The following is a 20,770-nucleotide window of genomic DNA, read 5'->3' as shown; positions in this document are numbered from 1 at the left end:
TGAAATAATTTGTACCCAGATATGAATTTTGGGTGGGGCAAAGTTCTCCGAGAAAGCTAGTATAATAGAATAAAACACAGATTCACATTTTTTTAAGATGTACACAAATGGAATGTATTTCACGCAACTTCATGTTAAAGAACTTTTAAAATTGTGTGATACGTACTTTCTTACACGCGTAAAAAAGAAAAAATATTGATGGCAGCAGTGCGACTTGAACCGAGAAACATTAGATCACAGATCGCGTCAGTTAATCGACTGGACCACATAAGCCCATATCTACTTGATAAATTATTGATACATATGAATCCATACAGCAACACTTGTTAGCCGATTGCAAATTACACTCGGAGCCTGAAAAATTCTGTACGAGTGCATCATTTGAAAAAGTTAAATAGTGATGCATTGTATCATTTATACGATTATGTCACCTGGAAATTTTTTTTCTGTGAATGTTCATTACCCGGGGATTCCCCATAAGGCTTTCCAATTGATTCTAAGTTTGTATGAATTTTCCCAGCTCTCTCTGAGAAAATCGAGTGAGTTATTAGAGGCACATACGTATGAACATGCACATACAGATGTACACGAGCGCACGAAAATCATAAATATTTCTCACACCTTTCCATATGCTATTGATTTATGAGACATTCAATCAAATTCCTTTCAATGACATATTTAGACGGTCCTGTATACACGCAATAATTTTCGTGCAAATGTTAAATGGGAAATGGTTCATATGCGGCTCTTTCCACAATATACTTTGATTGTGCCACAAAAGGTGCGAATCATCTTTCATATTGCTCATAAGATATTCGCCGCTGAGTTGGTTAAACCGTTTTCCTTGTAATGAACACGGGTAGGCTTACAAAGCTTTCAACTTTATTGTTCCGTTCAATAAATTCGTTGGTTTTATTACATCAATAAACGGCAATGTTCGCTTCATTCACGACGAAACATTTACCGACCAGTCCGGCGTCGGTCACGCCAGGTACCAGGTAATCATTGCGTATCCATCAGTTTCCACACTTTCCCGGCATATATCCGATTAATTTATGGTTGTAGCACGGGTTAAATGAGTAAATTGAACCGGTATAAATACATAAATACTACAACAAACGAATCGAGCTGTATTGTTGTGCTAGCCACCGATCCTGTGTGTTGAAATTACTGAGGAGAATGTTCATGTTGAGCTTTGACAGGTGAGCAGGAAATGAACAGTAAACATCATCATTGCTATTAGTGTCGATTTCATTAATCATGCATCGGAAAGCTCAATAGACAGGAGAAATTTTATTGCATGATTGCCTAATAGACCACATCATCAGTGTTCATTCGTAAATTTCGAGTTTTGGAATTGATTGCAATTTTTTTGGTTCGATTTTCAGTTTGGAGTCGACTAGACTTTAGTACGTAAGTCCGAGCTCAAACGGAATATAATGTTTGAAACCATAAGTAACAGAAACAGGAAAAAGAACGGAGGTGTTTGACTCAGTAGAAATTTTTTTAGTAAAACCATTGACAGAAGTTTGCCCCATCGTAGAAAGAGGATAACAACTGGAAAACTGCCAAATGGTTCATCAAACGTAGTATTTTTTTATGAAGAAGGAAACTTATCAGCAAGGGACGGGCAACCGAAGAACGTGCGAAATAGATACCAAGTGGAGTTCTTCGATTGGACGGCTGGGGGCGAACCCAAATCAACTGGACATCGAATTGAATTGGATATGTGGAAAAAGTTTTTTTTCTTTCCAGGTTAGTTATGTTGCCGTCTAACGGACAAATCCTAATCCTCTATTCAGTGACAAGAGTATATCTTCTACGCTGAGAGTTTGTCACTTTCCAGCATAAGTAGAAAATATCCTTGAAGCAAACGTGTGACAGGACCCAATCAGAGTGAATTCCAAACCGATCATTTGACTCTATCTTGAAACATGCACGTGTAAGTGAATTCGTTGCCACGGAATTAATATCACCTCGGTTTGGTTCTTGTCCGATCTCCCAAAACTATAAAAGTCCCTGGAAGGAGGAAACTTGGGTCAAGTGGCAATGCGATGAATTGACATTTAATTATGCAGATAACAGCCGAATCGACACCAAACCGAAAACCAACACCAGAGCATAGCAACCCGAACTCGCAAAAGAGCAAGAGAATGTGAAAACAGGCGGTTTGGGGCTCGTCCCACGTTACAATAAGGATCGAATTCTGGTGGAGTAGCATTCTCTGTGATTTGACTTTAATGGAACAACATTTTTGGCAATGTGATGGGCGGCGGCTGGGTCGACGTCGATATAAATGTTATTTGATCAACTTTATTCGCTGTGGTTTTGTTTTCAGCATTTCGGTTTTCCGGTTGCTTGATAACTTAGTAGGAAAGTTTTCTATACGATCATAAATGTGTGTGTTTGAAAAGTAATAATGCTTTTGAGTTTGCCGTTCTTGAGAACTGGTAGAAAATGAGCAAGCGAAAACTTTCTTCGACTATGTTGAGCGTTTGACTCCCTCGCTCTATGGGTGCATGATAATATTTTCATTTCATTTGACATGTTTACACTCTTCTGATGAAATATGACATTTCTTCTGAAATTTATGAGCCATTTGCATGTTGGTTTATCCAAAGTGGAACAAAACTTTGTACATGCAAAATGACATATAGCAGTGAATAATTTTAAAGGTTGTTAAAATCAAAATATATTCTGCTTCGATATCAATTTTGTTGTTCTAAAAACTGGATTGTAAAAACTCCAGGGGCCGTTCAAACTTCAAAAAGCTTGGCCAGCTGTTTGAAGCGGAACCTCAATCTCTCCGTCCGGGATATCACAAGCAAGCAGGAAATTGGGAAATCGACCTGAAAAATGAATTGAACTGTCGACGTACCACACATAAGGGTGGAGACTCCAAATCATGACGATACGCTAAACAAGTCGGTCAAAGTACTATCACCGAAGCTGTACAAGATGATACTGACGAAGTTTGAGTGCGTGCGACAGAATGATGAAAGCTACTGCAATACAGTCATCAAACAGCTTCCTTACAGAAATATTATATCGCAACTGGGAAAATAAAGGTGGCAGAAATTTTCAAACATATTATACTGTCGAGTTTTGAAATAAAGTATGGTTTGAATGATCAACCAGGAAATTATGTTTTTGGCAGAATTTGGCATCATACCATGACGGAAAAAGACGTATTGATATGTCGTTAAGGTGGTGACCAAGGACACTAACCCTTACAGTACAAGACGCGAAAGACTGGCATTTTGCGACAGGAGGAAGCTGACCTAAGAGAATGAACAAACCTTGTTGGATGGATTCAAACAATAGTCCTAATAATCCGCTCCAATTTTCGCTATAAACCTATTTTTACACCTTCTCGTTTGACCAATTTTCAATCGTTAAGCGAAATATTGCCATGGAAACTACTTAAATCTATCGATTTCCGGTTATGGTTTTCCCGGGATTGCAACACAATACAATTAAGTAAAAATCGTTATACTTCCAGAAAACATCTTCCATAAAAGCAGTGACAGTTAGTCGCATTCTCGGTTTCCATTCTTTTTCCATCGTTCCTTCCATAAATGCTAAAATTGGTTCTGCTTCCGAGGGGGATACTCCAAGACACTTTGTTCTGCTTATACTGTTATTGACGTTGGGCTAACGGCTAACAACTGCCGGTCGTAAAAAACAGTAAAGTTTTACGAATCATTCCAAGGGTCCTCTAATGGTTATTTCAATTAGAACCGCAGAAGAGAAGTTCCGTGAGGATTGTGACTCTTGTACGTGGTCGCCGAATTCAAGCAATCCACCATTATTGCCTTTTTATGTCGGGGTGGGATCACGCTCGTTCTGCTGGATTGTAGTGGCGTTTATGTATAGGAGATGGCAAGGGTCTGTCAATACGTGGACTATCATAATCAAATCTACTTATATGGAACAAGCAGCACTGCATAAATGTTCGTTGGGAACATATCAAGCAAGGCAGCTTACTTTAATTTACAGAAGAACAGCAATGTGTAATTTTGCATTGGATTGTATGCTCAAATGACCAAGGTTTTGTGTGACTCAATCAAATAGTATCACAAATAGTTGTCTTTTGCATTTGTTTTGAGCTTCTATTGCAATTGATAAAAGAATTTGACCAGTTATAATAAAAGATTTAAGAATATTTACTTATTATTGAGCAATTACAGAAATTAACAATTGAAAGGGTGGAAAAATCAGGATTGACTTATTTTGATTTTGAATAAACTTTGTAAACATCTTTAATATGTAAAACCAATAAAAACACTTCCATTAAATTTATCGTTTTTTTTTTGAAAAAGTCAAACTGAAAAGAATTGAATGCTTTTTTCGAGAATTTGATAAAAAATTGGAAAACAGCATCCAAAATGCCGCCCTCTCTATTTTGTTTGAAATATTTTTACTTTAAACATTTGGCGTTGATTTGACTTGTGATTTTTTAACAAAAACCCTTATTAATCTCCCTAGTGTTGAGAAAGTGTCTTTCTCTTGCCATTTGAATAGTTTCATAAAAACTTTTGTAAGACTCTACCATTAGTATTGTGAGCATTTCGAATAACCTAACAGTAGTTTTCAAACAAGTCTAAGCCATTGAAAATCAATTCTTTCAAACCCGAGAAATTTTGGTGCGTTAAAAAACATGACAACAATTCTATTACCTCTCTTTAGAGAAAGGTAAAAAAGTAGCTGATTCGAAGCACAGGCCTTTGCATTGCTTCTAGTTTTTGATGAAAAAACAGTCTTTTGAGCACAAGAATATTGAGAAATCTCGCGCTAAATCGTATTCGAAATGGACAGGAACCTTTCTTTCCGGACATGTAGACTTCGTCGTTGAAAGCAGCTTTGCATGCTTTTTTTCTCAAAATTGATCTAGACTGTCTTTTGACAGGGGTCAATCATTTTCACTAATTATTTGAATGGTTTTAGTCGAAATGACAAATCCTGCGCAAATATGTTGTACTAGTGATTTTCCCAAAATTGGTTACATTTTAAATAAAAATATTGAGAAAGTTCTAAATTGGGTCCAACACAGAAAAAATCAACGATTTTGGAAATTTGAAGTTGATATACAAAAAAAACACCATTTTTGATTTTAATGAAATTTTTCCCATGATAAATAATTACGTTTTCTGCCAAACGTCCATAACGTTTTCCTAACAAAAAAATTTTTGTTGTCCAGTATTGCAAATATCGGGCAACTAACTACAGAGTATCCTGTGAAATCTCCTCACAAATTGAATTTCATTAGATTTTTGAAAGATTCGGATTTTCAATTTAATTTAGATTTCGATGAGAAAACACTGGAAAAACATCAATTTGGACAAGGATATGTTTTGGTTGGAGAAATTTTGTTTCCTAAAAGTCATCTTGCAATGCATGAATGGTTGGTAGGGAACATAATTTCCTATCTTCGGACAAAATTTTATCGAAATAAAAACTTTTAATTTTCAAGATTTTTGTTTGAAAATTTTACTAATTTGAAAAAAATACTTGTTCAACACATTTTAGTTGAATTCGTCATTTTTTAAAAATAAGTTGGTAGAAATGGATAGTCTAGATCAAACTCTACATGTTTATAAGTTTTCCTTGGAATCTGAGAGGGTGCAGCCAAAATGTGTTCAAGTTTGAGCAAAATTCGTTCATTGTTTTACAGGCTCTTGATTTTTGATAAATTGCGTTTTACTAAGGCAATTGAATATTTCATTTAGAAAATATATTTTTGTATGAGTCAACGTTAAAGGCAAAGTCAAAGTCTTGACCTTACATTCATTTTGTGGAATTTTTTGTTGAATTCTCCATATTTAAAGCACACCATGGTACAAATTTATGTCTAAGGCCAGTGATGGCATTTCACTAGAGAGAAACCTGCGTGTAAGATTTATGCCTACACTGAGGATGCAGTCGGTAAATACCGCACAGAATGAGAATGCGCACTTGCGCTCAGTGTCGAATAGAAAGATATTTGGTGTGCGTATGCGGCTTGAAAATTCTTTGCATTAATCGCTCTCGCGTACTTTCAATTAAAAACACCCAAGTGTGCACTGGCGCCTGCACTCGTAAGCGAACACTTTTATGATGTTTATTAATTAATAGAGAGTAGAGCTGACCTGTACCTGTACTTTGCAGTCGAGGAAAACAAAATTCAACGATAAAATGCATGACATTGTTTCACCAATTAATCTGTCCGTACGTTGGTTCCGTAGATATAGGACTGTAAGTAAATGCCGTGATGACCAAGCACAGCGAAGAATGCTTGGTTTTTCTAATCAATTGGGCTATCTCTTTATGTGTTCTCATATGCACGGTAGTTTAATTAATAAAACAATTTCCCCGGTTAAGAGTTAGAGTCCCGTCTCTGCGGTAACATTTTCGCGGTTTCCATTACATAACCGCATTCCCCATGTTTCTCTTGTGCGAACCGTACACCAGAGTGCACACCGGTGTGTGCACGTCGGTGAACAGTAAATTTGAGAACACTTTAGTGAGATCAGGTGCTAGAGGGCAAAAAAAAATAAACTCACGCTCCTATGATGCGTGCAGAACAGTGGTGTTTGTATGTAAAAGAGAAAAGCAGAATTACACTTGCTCTTCATCACACAAAAGCAATGGACATCTCTGCCTTAGGCTGGGTTCCTAGTATTTTACTATTCACATCAATAAAAACATATAAAAAAAATGCACATCAAATTACCAACTTAGAACTGATACACTAATGAAGGATTCAAATAGCACACCGAAATACTAATATGTGTCTGTTTCTATCTTGCAATATTGGTGGTGTAAAAGTGAAGATTTTTTAATATAGTGGAATTGAATGGATTTTATTTACAGCGATAAACACTATTGATTGTAAAACTGCTAAACAACTCAACATTCAAATGAATCCAGTCAAATGTTTTCCAAATTAACTCCGGGTTGGCGGTTCAATGTATACAGCGCTGGTCTTACAAGCCAGTAATCGTATGTTCGAACCCTGACCTGGAAGTATTCTTTTCGTCAGTAGGATCATAGCACCAGCCATGTAATAGTTCTGTACACCATGAATTGGCAGCGAAGTCTATTGAAAAAAAGGTCATATTCCAATATTGGAATATAATACTAAGGCTTTGCTTTCGCTCCTAAATATGTTATATGTTCCCGATCTTCAAAAAAGAAGACCAACAAACTATTGCTAATTACAGAGATATAACTTCTCTTTGCACACAGCCTAGGAAGCAATTTTGGACCATTGCTGTTTTAATTATTTTTTAATAACATTTCTTTTGTCATTGCACCAGGATGCAGACTTATGTACGTGGATATTTTGAAACTGTTTCAACAGCACTTAAACAATTTTTCTTAATGGTGCAATCTCAACCTATTAACTATAAGTGTGTTCAAAAACTCTTTGATAAGAAGAACGTAAGAAAAGCCCGATAGTCTGGAACTACACTTTTTCAGGGGAACTGTTTTCAAAGATCTTGGTGTGCTTCTTGATTCTCAGCTTTCCTGCAGACATAATTACTTGCATATAATAGCTCAGGCAAATAGAAACCTAGGTTTCATTGTGAGGATCGCCAAAGAGTTCACTGATCCATACTGCTTGCGAGCGTTATATTACGCTTTAGTACGATCTACCCATGAAACTTAAGTGCATATTTAATGTCCATACGCCAGTGTTTGTATCAATAGAATAGAAGCAGCACAATCACTGTTCCTACGATTTGCTCTTACGAGGTCTGTTCAAAAAGTTCCCGGAATTTTTTAATTGCGCGCGTCTGGAGAGTCCGGTGATCAAAATTTTTTTTTATTGTGTTGGTACATATGTCCCTAATGTATGGTGAAATTTTCAGCTGTATTCTGGTGTAGACGTGTTTTTTTGAGCTCGGCGACATTGAGCGCTGTCGTTTGCTCGACACACTAGATAAATGACGAAATATACTCAGAGCGAAATTTCTGAATGGACAAACTGATGCTATAGAGATTCTCTCACAAGTATTTATTATTGTCCCACCAAGAACGCTTAGAGCGCGAAGATTCTTGTGACTCGATATTACAAAGAACGGATTATGGTCAGAATTAACCGATAAGGGCAATGTGCAATGTGTTCAACAGTGTGTATGACCTTTTTGACTTTTCTGTATCTAGTGTCGTTCTCAGAAATAGGCTCGAGAGGCTTATTCTTTAGCACTGAACAATGTTCGTACCTTTGTTCGTTCGACCGTACCAAGCGGGATTTACTGGAGCCCGCGCCACTACGGATCACATATTCGCGATAAGACAAGTACTCCAGAAGTACTTATCACCTATTCATTGACTTCAAAGCGGCATACGACACAATCGATCGAGAACAGCTATGGCAGATAATGCACGAATACGGTTTCCCGGATAAACTGACGCGATTGGTCAAAGCAACGATGGATAGAGTGCAGGCGCGTACACAGGGGGGGGGGGTTTAGGGGTTCAAACCCCCCCCGAAACAAAAAATTATAACCCATGGGAAACATTGTGATATAAATTGTACATGTGTTGATTTATCACCATGTTCTAAAACCCCCCGCCGAAAATTTTCTCTGGCTACGCGCCTGATAGAGTGATGTGCTACGTCCGAGTATCTGGGACGCTCTCGAGTCCCTTCGAATCTCGGAGAAGGCTACGTCAAGGTGATAGACTTTCTTGTATCTTGTTCAATATTGCCCTGGAAGATGTGATTCGAAGAGCGAGGATCGACACGAGTGGCACGATCACCCGAAAGTCCGTACAACTTTTTGGCTTCGCTGACGATATTGATATTGTGACACGTAACCTTGAGAAGATGACGGAAACCTACATCAGACTGATAGCTGAAGCCTGGCGTATCGGACTGGCCACAAATTCGTCAAAAACAAAATACATGAGAGGAAGAGGCTCTAGAGACGAAACACTATGCCTCCCACCACGAATATTGATAGACAATGACGATATCGAGGTGGTTGACTTCGTGTATTTGGGCTCACTGATGACCGCCGATAATGACACCAGCAGAGAAATTCATAGACGTATTTTGGCAGGGAATCGTGCGTACTTTGGACTCAGAAAGATCCTTCGATCGAGAAAAGCACGAAATTGACCATCTACAAAACGCTCATTAGACCGATTGTTCTCTGTGGCCACGAGACCTGGACTATGCTGGCAGAGGTCCAACGCGCCCTCAGTGTTTTCGAAAGAAAGGTACTGAGGACCATTTATGGCGGAGTGCAGATGGAAGACGGAACGGCATGTCATAAGGATGTCGGACGACAGCCCAGTGAAAATGGTTCTTGAATCTAATTCAACTGGTACAAGAAGAAGAGGAGCGCAGCGAGCAAGGTGGATCGATCAAGTGGAGGGTGATCTCAGAAGCATCCGTGCCTTGAGTGGCTGGCGACGAGCAGCCATGGACCGAGCTATGTGGAGACGTATACTTGATACAGCAAAGGACACCCCAGGCCTATAGCTGTTAGGTAAGGTAAGTTTGTTCGTTTGGCTATTGTTTGTGAAATGTAGTTATGCAAACAAGTATGTGTAAAATGTTAAAAAGATGATGGGTTTTTACGCACATTTGATGCATCTCAAATGGGCTTTTCCCACCAAAACTCCAATAGGATCAATCTAGGTCAGATGGAAAAGAAATAGACAAAGAAATAAATAAATAAACTATATTTATTCCCTACAGGATGTTAGGAAGTGCACTGAATAAAATCGGTATTGTTTCCTGACCAAGAACGCTTCAGTTTGTCTAAGAAAACCGTTTTCGACCAATAGTGACTCTTATGTATGTCATGTACAATACTGTGATATTCTTCAAAACAATTTTCTTCGATTCTTAAACAAATAACCGGAAACGGTTGGAGTAGTTTTGACGCTGATTTAGAAATTGTTTTACGTGTTTTGTTTCGCCCCTTTAAGTGAAGGTATAAAATTTCTAACAAATTTTACCTTATTCCGGAATCAAAAATCGGATCCAGATGAAATCCAAAAGTTTTGTATAGAGCTATAATACCATCCATCAGTTTGTAAAAATCAATCACGAAGTTTTTAAACTGATCACTCTACAATTCCAGAACCAAAACTCGGATTAAAATAAATAAGAAGTTTATTGAAGGATCATAAGACCATTCATTTGAAACTAAGTTTGTAAAAATTTGTCACGAGAAAAGTTAGTACACATAATAGGTGTACAACTTTGCTTCCGCCGTTTTTTTCCAAAATTTAAAGCTTTATTGCGAAAAAGTGCTTACAGATGTATTATTCAAAGTATTGTCCGTCGCTAGCAACAACTTTCTCTCATCTTTCCGGAAATTTTCGGATCCCGGCTCGAAAAAAGGAGTCCTTTTTTGACGCTATCCATGAAGCAATCCATTTTTCTAACTCTTCGAAGGATTGAAAATGTTGATCTGCCAGGCCGTGTACCATCGAACGGAATAGGTGGAATTCAGAAGGGGCGACATCTGGGGAATATGGTGGGTGGGTCAAGACTTCCCATTTCAGCGTTTCCAGGTACTTTTTGAACACTTTTGCGACGTGATACCGAGCATTGTCGTGTTGGAGGATGACTTCGCCATGTTGCTCTTGATACTGTGGCCGCTTTTCTTTTAGCGCGCGACTAAGGCGCATCAGTTGCGTTCGGTAGCGATCTTCTGTAATGGTTTCACCCGGTTTTAAGGTTTTTTTTCACCCGTTGAAACCACTCCCGACACATTCTTTTACTCACAGCTGCATTACTGTAAGTTTCTGAAAGCATTCGATCCGCTGCAGTTGCATTTTTTTTTCGAATTGTAACAGAAAAGTAAAGCTTCCCGCAAATGGCGAGAATTGGGCACATAAACAGACATTTTCGAGCATGAATAATACGAAAACAAGAACAACTGTCACTGAAACGGCGATGACAATTCGTTAGGCACTGTATACACTCACTTTAAAGGCATTATCATCTATGTATTTTAACCAGCCTCAGCCGGTACAGCCACCAATCGGAAAATGGCGGAAGCAAAGTTGTACACCTGATATATTAATTATTTTGCACATTTTACCCCATAACTTCGGAACCGGAAGTCGGATCCAAACAATATTCTGGAGTTTTGTATGGAACACCAAGAGATTTCATTTGAATCTAATCGAAATCGAAATAGAAAGCATCAAACTTTTCCTTTTTTTTAGTGGTTTTGCCTTTCTTCCCATACAAAATTACTGACTATTATTTGGGTGCTACTTCCGGATCCGGTTTTATGGGGAAAATGTGCAATAAATTGTTAATATAAATGCACCAACTTTTCTCGAAGATGGAATGACCGATTTTTACAATCTTATATTCAAAAAACCCTTCTTAATCCACCTAGTGGTGTGATAATGCCTTTCTCTTCTTTCATAACAGTCTCATGAAAATATATTTCATACTTTTATTAAATAATTTCGGATCCTAATTTTGACACCAATTGATTCAGATTGATTAGAGTAGTTCACAAAAGCATGCTTCAGTGTTTATGTCACACAGTCAGCATCATTTTTCCAAATTAGTGCTTGATATTTGTGTTGCCTATTTGTATGAGAAGAGTGATGCTAATCTAAAAAACCCTTCTTAATCCACCTAGTGGTGTGATAATGCCTTTCTCTTCTTTCATAACAGTCTCATGAAAATGTATTTCATAATTTTATTAAATAATTTCGGATACTAATTTCGAAACTAATTGATTCAGATTGATTCGAGTAGTTCACAAAAGCATGCTTCAGTGTTTATGTCACACAGTCAGCATCATTTTTCCAAATTAGTGCTTGACATTTGCGTTGCCTATTTGTAATCAGTGATGCTAATCTAAAAGCCCTTCTTAGTCCACTTAGTGGAATTTTCATATATCTTTAAAAATCACCATAGGGGGGAATACATGAAATTTTCGAAATCGAAAAAAAATTTTTGATGCCAAAAGGCTTAGAATTGCATGAAACGTCGAGATTTAGTGTCATCTCAAAAAAAAGTCCCAGAAAGTTGATTTTTTCAAAAAATTTTTTTTTTGAAATGACACTAAATTTCGATGTTTTATGCAGTTTTAAGAGTTTCGGCATCAAAAAAAATTTTCGATTTTGGAAATTTCATGTACTCCCCACTATGGTGCTTTTTCAAGATCGAAAATTGTCAAACCTATACCACCGGGCACCACCCCTTACGCATGTCCGATTTAGCTCAAATTTTGCATGAAGGCATTTTTCGAGGTGCTTAAACTTTTGAGCACTAGAGCTTAACGAAAATAGAGGTGATCCAAAAATTTTGGCACCCTTATATATATAAGAGCGATAAAAATCAATGTGTTTTGTCGGTTACGTCACTTATACAATCATATCTCCGAAATCAAAAGTCACAGCCATTTGATCTTCGAACTTGATCAATGGCCCTACAGTAGCTTTCAAACGAGCCCAAGTTTGTTAAAATCGGTTCAGCCATCTCTGAGAAAATTGAGCGCGTTCAAATATCTTATAAAAGTGCACACACACATACACACACACACACACACACACACACAGACATTTTCCGATCTCGTCGAACTGAGTCGAATGGTATATAACACTATGGGTCTCCGAGGCTCCGTTCGAAAGTCGGTTTTCCAGCAATTCTAATACCTTTCAATAGAGAAAGGCAAAAAAGGGTCATATGGTCCCATACAAAATTCCTAAATTTTGTTTTTAATGTGACTTCCGGTTTTGAATTTATGGAGTAAAATGTGAAAAAAAATCAAAATATGTGTGCTAGTTTTTCTCAGAGATGGCGTGACCGATTTTCACAAACTTAGATTCAAATGAATGAACTTATTGTCTTTCACAAAACTTCTGAATTTCATCTGAATCCGACTTCCGTTTCCGAAATTATAAGATGATTCGTGTAAACATTCCAATTTAAAATTACTTACTCGTTTTTCACCGATTTCAACATTATCATTATCAGTCAATACCAGTAGACTGCCAAACAAACTGATTTCGGCTATTCTGTTTCCCAGTTTCCGCTTCCGGAGGCACAGGAAATAGTGTTCATATTTTCTCATTTTTCTCAGTGATGTTTTGACCAATTTTCACAAACTTAGGTTTTAATGGAAGGTCCTGTGGTGATGTACGCAATTCCTGAATTTCATCCATTTTTATAGGATTTTATTCCATTCCATTCATGGGACGATACGATATCTCATTTGTATTCTTTCATCAAATGATTAGTTCAATTCTCGCAAATTCATTAGTTCAATGGATTATTCTTTTCGAGTCGGTTTAATGTAGTTACTGTCTGTGTAAGCATATTGCAATGAAAAGCTTCCAAGAAAGCTCCAATCAATCAGTAAATCAACTCCGGATACAGTACAGTATCTGGATCTCATCGTACATCCGGTAAATCATTCTAGAAATACCAAAATACTTCTATAGTGTGTGTGAACCGAATCCAACCATTCCTCTCATACAAAAAAAAAATGAAACATTCACCACAGATAATACTATATACCACAGTGACTGAGTAGGTTGAAACAGAGACAGTTTGGGTGAGAAGCTGTTGAAGTAAAGAACACCCATCGGACTATGGAACACTGGGGTACAGATTTGTACAGCTAAATGGAAGCACAGAAACGGAAGTGGATCATTTTCAAGCGCCATTACCCGGTTAGATGTTCGGTGCTGTGGCTCAAATAGGCTGTCTCATTCGCCGAAGGGTATGTCAGCAGTGGGCTACCGACAATGAATGGCGAGTTCGGTCCGATGGAACTCGGACTGTGAGAGTGGTCGACTTCAGTTGGATGTTGTTGTTGTTGTTGTTGTTGTAGCTGTTGCTGATTGCAGATTCTAAGTTGGTTCAGAAGAAAAGGCGAAACAGAGATAGTTGGAAGAGGGAGCGAGGGTGGTCTTCTGATAGAAAGAAGATTTATGATAATTTCATGTGTTTTGAGTGCATTGAGATGTTGAAAATGTGAGTATGCAGGATGAGAAATGTGCATTTTATGCAACAGTTTTAGGTTATGGTTTTTAGTTGTGACGAGAGAATTAAAGAAGATTTGATTAATATGGTTACAAGTTTAAATTCTACTTTCGTTTAGTAACTAGATATTCCAAAAACACCTTTTTGTTTAGATAACACAGGTTTGGCATTTCTATAGCTCTTACCTCGGGCCCTCTATCCGAACTGCATCGTCGTCCATAGGCATCCAGGTGCTACGCCTTGTATCTCCCGTCGGTAGGGTGGCACTGCTTCCGGTAACCATTGAACCGCTGCCACCGCCGCTTCCCGCCAAAAATGATGTTGGTTTTCGCCGAAAATACGGATTGTCAAGCTCATCATCGTACTGCTGCAGGATAGATTTGGTAATTGGTCCCGGTTGGATGTATCTGCAAAATAAGCAATCGCTATTGAAAGATGCTCCCTCAACAGTTTCGAGTGTAAATGATGGATCTATAAAGTAGATAGCTGTGCAAAGCGGACTTCACGCGAGCATAAATAATACTGGGAATATTTACATTGGAAACATTCTCCTCAATACATCATTCTTCATTAATTTTCATCGCGCTTTCAACAACAATGTCAATACTCTCGTTTTGCGATTTTCAAGCGTAACTAATGTTTATCCCGGCATCGAATAATACCACCGAACTCACCACGCAACCGCGAATTATCCGCCCTTTCTTCCCCACCCCCCACAGTGCAACGCTTGCCTGTGGCGAAGGGTGAGGGGGTTTAGCTCCCAGTTTTACCAGTGTGATAAACACAAATCGTGTAAAGCAAACATCGTGCAAACAACTTGACAAGCCTTGCCGTGAAAATGCTCGCTCGTTCGGTTTTGCATGTTGAACGGAATCACATCGCACCTGAGGTCGGGTGATGTTTGATGATTATGGGGTGCAAATTGACGCAATGGAGAAAATAATTCGATATCTACTCGTGTTTGATTTCCAATGAATGCACGTGGAACAAACTACCCTTTGTGTATTCACTGTGCAATGCGCAGTGAGCTGATGCTGCGGATCACGCGTCTGCATACAACAATTGGAAATTGTTCCACCTTGCAATCGGTCAATAAAGTTCATCTCGATTCAACTAAAACTCTGGGGATGAAGTGAAACTGTACGCCACTATTTTCGATCTTTCGATGATAAATATTTGCTTTGCTGATGGAATAGTTCCATTAAAGGCTCGCATCCAAGTGTATGATATTCCGAATCAACACCGTTTATAAACACACATTCGAGCTAAAATATGTGGTGAAATATAATCGCTTAAACTTTCCTATCTATGTCAGACAAGCAACACTCGTCAGCATGAGCAAATGGTTGCACTTATTCCACAAGCGAACCTTCTCACCAAAAATGTGTCCTGCACTGCTGGTAAAGTATCCTTCAGTGCAGATTCTCCTAGTTTGTTTTCACCAAAATGGAACGAATCGAAAAATGAATGAAAAATTTTCCCCTGTCACCGTACGGATCACAGACACATCGTCACACCTTCGCTTTGAGAAGCAAAATTCGTTCGTCTGCATTTCCCCCACTCCGGTGCAGGTAAAGGTGGCGACAAAATGAAGGTCTTTCGCGAACAGCTGCTCGGAACCGAATTAATTTGAGCAAAATGATACAAACGGATTAGAGGTAACCTTTCACATGCAAACCGACAGACTACGGTGAATGTGAAAATAGCTCTAACCAATGTAGAATGAAGTATTCGGAATGAAACGAGTGTTTCAGGAAAGGGCAAATGGTCTGCCGATGTGGAAAAGTATGAGGTTAAATTATAACTGGTTCCCATTGCAATGTTTTACCCAGGGAACCGAATGAATTATTATTATGGCAGGAATTATATATTGCTGTAGGCCTGAATGGATCAAAATTTGGCGTAGACCTCATTAAAATTTGATTCAGCCTACATTCGAGTGAGTTGTCACGTGCTCGAAAGATTCCTAGTGTTTTTAAAAACTCCATAACTTCACAAATCTTCAAAAAAAGCTTTAGAAATTACTTCAATTTACATGAAAAAAAAGCAGCGTAGTACCACTTACTTACTTTGTTACCACTCTAGATTTTACATCGAAAATAAATCAGTTATGAGTACGTTACGCTGTAATTTTTTCAAATTTTTTAAAAAATGTGGACGGGTATAATAACAGATTTAAAATAAATAAATCATTCGGAAAACCATGCGTATCTATCAAATTATCATCATCCGATGGAGACGCATGGTATTTAGTTCTCAAATCATATATCACATGCCCTTAGAACTAAATACCATGTGTTTTCATCTACAACTTGAGCTCAAGGCTTGAGTATTGATGTAATTAATAATTATAAAAGAATGTAACTTTTTATGTTATTTACACACGCCCGCACACCTGCGTCGATTTACCAAGCAATGATGTAGGGAAGTTCATAAATAAAAACTTTAAACCGTATATTGAAACCTAAATATTTGTCAATTCATTAGTTCTGATTCATGTTTCTCTCTCTGGTTCTTCCTTATGAAATATAGCCGTCTGTTGGCAACATGTTCACTAATGCGTTCAAACGAACTGTTTCGCTGAATCATTACTAGCTGAATCAAGACAGAAAATTTTGGACATTTTTTTCACATGAAAGACATTTTGAAATATTTTGAAAAAAAAATCAGAATTTCTAGAATATTCCTAATTTTTTTCATTTTTTTTAGATTACCAGAAATAACTCAAAAATAAAGTTTTCCTAAACATTAGGAAACAATGAGAAAAACTCATCGCCCTTGCTTGCCTTTCTTTTTTTTTTTATTTATAACAATTTTTTATTCAGGCCAATTTGGGTATAGCTTTACGTGGCCGATTTACCCATGTTTTTGTTACATAATATAATTTTTTTATTGTTGGATCTCGTTGTCACCCTTCTTCTAGGGGGAGAGGAGCTTCCATTTCCTTCTAGCGAAGATTGGAGGTCATTTTGTCCGTTGCTCATATCATCCATTGCTACATCGTTGGAATTGTGAGTGGTTTCCGTTTCCTTGTTTTCATTGTTGATCGCAGTCTTGGGTTCATTTGCAGTTGCTGTAGATGCGCTTTGTACATTGATTGCAGTTGATAATTGGTTAGATGATGAAGGTGCTTTTGAAACAGGAGCACTGCATTCACTAGTTTCCATTGTTGGGTGGTTGACCTTGTTTTTGTTTGTTTTGTTTGTTTTCGCAGTTTCAGTGCAAGGTTTGCCGTAGTGTGCAGGTTGTTCACAAAACTGACATGTAACCAATTGATTTTCATACGTAATCAACGTTTTACACGGATGTATCCCGTCTTGACCACAAATGATGTAAGATGGAATTGCTTTACGTAGTTGCATACGTACCACTCGCACGCCATTCCGGATACCCGGGAAAAAATTCCGCCATACTTCCTTTTCGATGGAAAGAACTTCACCGTACTGCGACATACATTCCCGAACATACCCCTCGCTGGTCTGCGGGGGAAGGTCATGCACGCGTACTTCTATGGCATTGTCCACCATGTACACAGGGATTTTATATTTAACATTGTCATGATCAATACTGTGCACCCCGTGATTAACCGAAGCAAATGCAATTGCATCTTTTTCATGTTTAAACATAATGTACACACAGTTCGACGTCTTGTTGAATTGAATCTCACTTACATCATTAACGTTTAAATGCATTCGTTCCTTAAGTAAGATTTCAATTTCGGTTGCTGCAGGTCTAACTTTGCAGCGCTTGAAATCAATACAAATTGAATTTGGCCTTGTAGGCCAAGTTTCAGGCTTTGTTAAATCGTATTTGCCCATTTCGTACACTCTATTGTTCACTGCACTGTATTGTCTTTGTTTCTGTCGTCGCGACCGTAAGAAATTTCTTTCTCTTACCCGCGATGACGGTTTTGAGGTAATCAGGCACTAATCAGTAGAGATGCCAGATACCTTTTATAGTGCTGTAGACTTTTTTATAGAAGACTTTTGAAAATCGAGTTTTTCACAGACTTTTGTCAAAATTTACAGATTTTTCAAATGCCCAGGCCGGATTTACAGACATCTGCAACCCTATCTGAAGATATTTGAAATTTTAACCTGGAACCTTTGCATATCAGTGCCTTTGTTTCATGGGAGGAAGAGGAGAGGAGAGGGGGGGATTGTTTAGCGACTTTTTTTGGAACTATCGTTCAACAGTATATATTCAAATGTTTTTCATAACACAAAGCATCATTCGAATAACATTTTGTATTTATTTCGTCGTGGCGAACATTCAACCTGAATTTTGGATTAAATTCTAGAACTGAATTTTAAAACTGAAAAAAAAACTTGAACCTAGATTCTGGCAGATTACAGTTTCATAATTTATTTCCAGATTACAGGTTCAGAATTAGAAACTATGACTCTGGAACTGAATCCCAATTCTGTACTCTGAAAATGGGTTCTTCACTAGATTTTGGAACTAATTTTAGTGGGGCCGCATCAAATAAATCCAACAACAATGGCGCTAAGTGAAACACAGAGCAACACTAATTTTAGTTTCTTAATTTATATTTGGGATTTGAATTCAGAATTCTGATTTAGGATTTCAACTTCAGAATTCATGAATAAAACAAGAGATATAAATTTCAGATCTGGATTCTGGAACTGAATGCTAGATCTGAACTCGGAGTCTGAACAAGAACTGACTTCTGAACTAGAAAATAATGTGTGAATTCAGTTTCAAAATTTAATTCCTAAATTCAGAGTTTCGAAATTCAGAACTTGCATGCTGGAACTATATTCGGAACATGGATTCTGCAGCTAGATTTGGAACAGTATTCAGTTTCAATATTAAGGTTCGGAAGTCAAATTTCAAATTCGGTTCTAGAACAAAACTCGGAATTTGAATTGTGAAAATGAGTTCAGTTCCATAATTCTAGAAATGAATTTATGACTTGATTCCTTGATCTGGATTCCGAACTTGAATTCTTATACTGAATTCTGAGCCTGTCCCGGATTTCGAATCCAGTTCCGCATTCAGTCTTGATCCAGAATTTTAGTTCTGGTTTAGATAAATGAATGATAACATTTTTTACGTTTCGTCTTTGGCTCATCAGTGCGGGTAGTTCATATTGAACTGCTTAATTCGAAACTCGGCAGTTCAATTTGAACTGCTAAGCAGATGTAAAATTTCTGCTATTTGCAGAACACGTTACGAAAAACATGTTAAAAACGGTTATGTGCACTAGCACAAAATTTAGCTTAACCCCTAAATGAAATAAATGATGTCAAAAAAGACTTCACAGCAGAGCTAATAAAAGTAATTTTCATTGACTCAAAATAGACGAAAATGACGAGAAAGTAATGTCACTCTCAGCTTCGATTGCAAACTATGAGAACGGAATCCATGCCCAATGTCAATGACATAAGCGGTACAGTAGCTTCAAAATTATGTTCTTTCTTTCATTTGCGCTTTCAGTCATTTGCGGTTTTCAGTGAAAATCCCTTAGTACGCAGTGTCGGCATTCAACCAAAGCTTTGAAAAACGAAAATGACAGAAAAAGGTTTCACAATGACTTTTACCTGTTGGTGCTCGAATTTATAGTAGTTTTGGTTTCCAAAAGAGGTTGTAATTACTTCGAAGCACGTTTCCGTGAACGCGTCTTGTTGTGCATTGTTTACTGTTACTAGTTGAGTGAAGATAAACTTTTTATCAACATACACCGAAAGACAAATTAGGAATTGCTAGATGATAATTTAGGATAGCGAGCAAAGCAAATGTTTTTTTTTAGGAGAAGAAACTTGTATTTGCAAACCTTCCCCAATCACTGCAACTGTTCTACCATTTTAAATATCCTGGAATGAAATTGAACACAGCTAAGAAGACAATTCGATGTATTTTCACCCAATAATTGATTTGTTTTCGTTTCTATTTTGAATTTTTATGCGATAAACTACCATCGTACTCTTTCCATCGTGCATGGAAGCTTTTTTACAATCTAGGTTAATATTCGTTTCTGAGAATTGTTCGTGTGAGCTTTGCTGCACTTTCGAGATTGCGTTACTTTCCAAGCTCCACTAGTATTTATTCCATCGAACAGTCAGCAGGTTTCAGTGCACGTTTCGCTTTTGAACGTTTATTAAGTTTAGTTCGTGATTTAGTTAATTCTCTCCAGTCGCACTTTAGCGTAGATAAATAAATTCATTCTACTAGTAATTAACTTAAATTCTTCAGAAATCTATTCCTCAAAAATCGTTGAAGCAAAGAAAAAGAAACACTACTTTTTTCGCCTTCTTTCTCCAATCTTAAGAGTGATCCCACGGTATTTTCGTCTTACTTTTCGGTTATTTGGAATGCAGTGAAATTTAATTTCATTCAATCGAAATCGTACAGACGCAGTCGATGAGTCTGCAATAACAACTTTCGTACCCCAGCACACTCACGTATTGTTTGTCCTAGAAACTGGAGGTACGACACTGAGTGGATTAGTTTCATTCCTAATTTAAACGTAGCTCATCTATCAACAGATAACGTGATAACTAGAAGTGAGAGGAGGTGTTTTTCAATTGATAGAGCGCTTGGGGCAATTATACCAATTGTCTTCGCATTAGTTGATCAGACATATTACTGACAGTTGATTCAATTTGTAGTAAAAAAAATGCTGCTTGAGAGCACGATTATTTTTGATAGTTCGATAGTTTTTTTCCGACAATGAAAAACCCTAGAAAAAAGTGCTAGTTTGTTATTTTTAATAATATTACTTCCATGTAATTTCTATTTTTTTAGTCTATTAAGTTTGATACATTTTTGAAAGGTTTAATATGT

The 20,770-nt window shown here is 37.5% G+C and overlaps 1 protein-coding gene across 9 annotated transcripts in view; it reads right to left on the bottom strand.

Moving 5' to 3' along the window:
• LOC131431442 (uncharacterized) overlaps positions 1 to 20,770 on the bottom strand; it is a 400,265-nt gene that overhangs the window by 112,281 nt on the left and 267,214 nt on the right. For 6 of the 9 annotated variants that reach the window (XM_058597155.1, XM_058597156.1, XM_058597160.1 and 3 more), the window contains 2 exons: positions 14,149 to 14,370; positions 13,648 to 13,893 (listed from right to left, as the gene is read on the bottom strand). In XM_058597155.1, the coding sequence (XP_058453138.1) occupies positions 13,648 to 13,893; positions 14,149 to 14,370 (468 nt within the window). The remainder of the gene's footprint in view (positions 1 to 13,647; positions 13,894 to 14,148; positions 14,371 to 20,770) is intronic. The other 3 variants (XM_058597161.1, XM_058597162.1, XM_058597157.1) reach the window with 2 other exon arrangements.

This window comes from Malaya genurostris, chromosome 2 (genome assembly GCF_030247185.1).
Source record: "Malaya genurostris strain Urasoe2022 chromosome 2, Malgen_1.1, whole genome shotgun sequence".
Classification (NCBI taxonomy): domain Eukaryota; kingdom Metazoa; phylum Arthropoda; class Insecta; order Diptera; family Culicidae; genus Malaya; species Malaya genurostris.
This window is presented reverse-complemented; position numbering and strand designations above follow the sequence as displayed.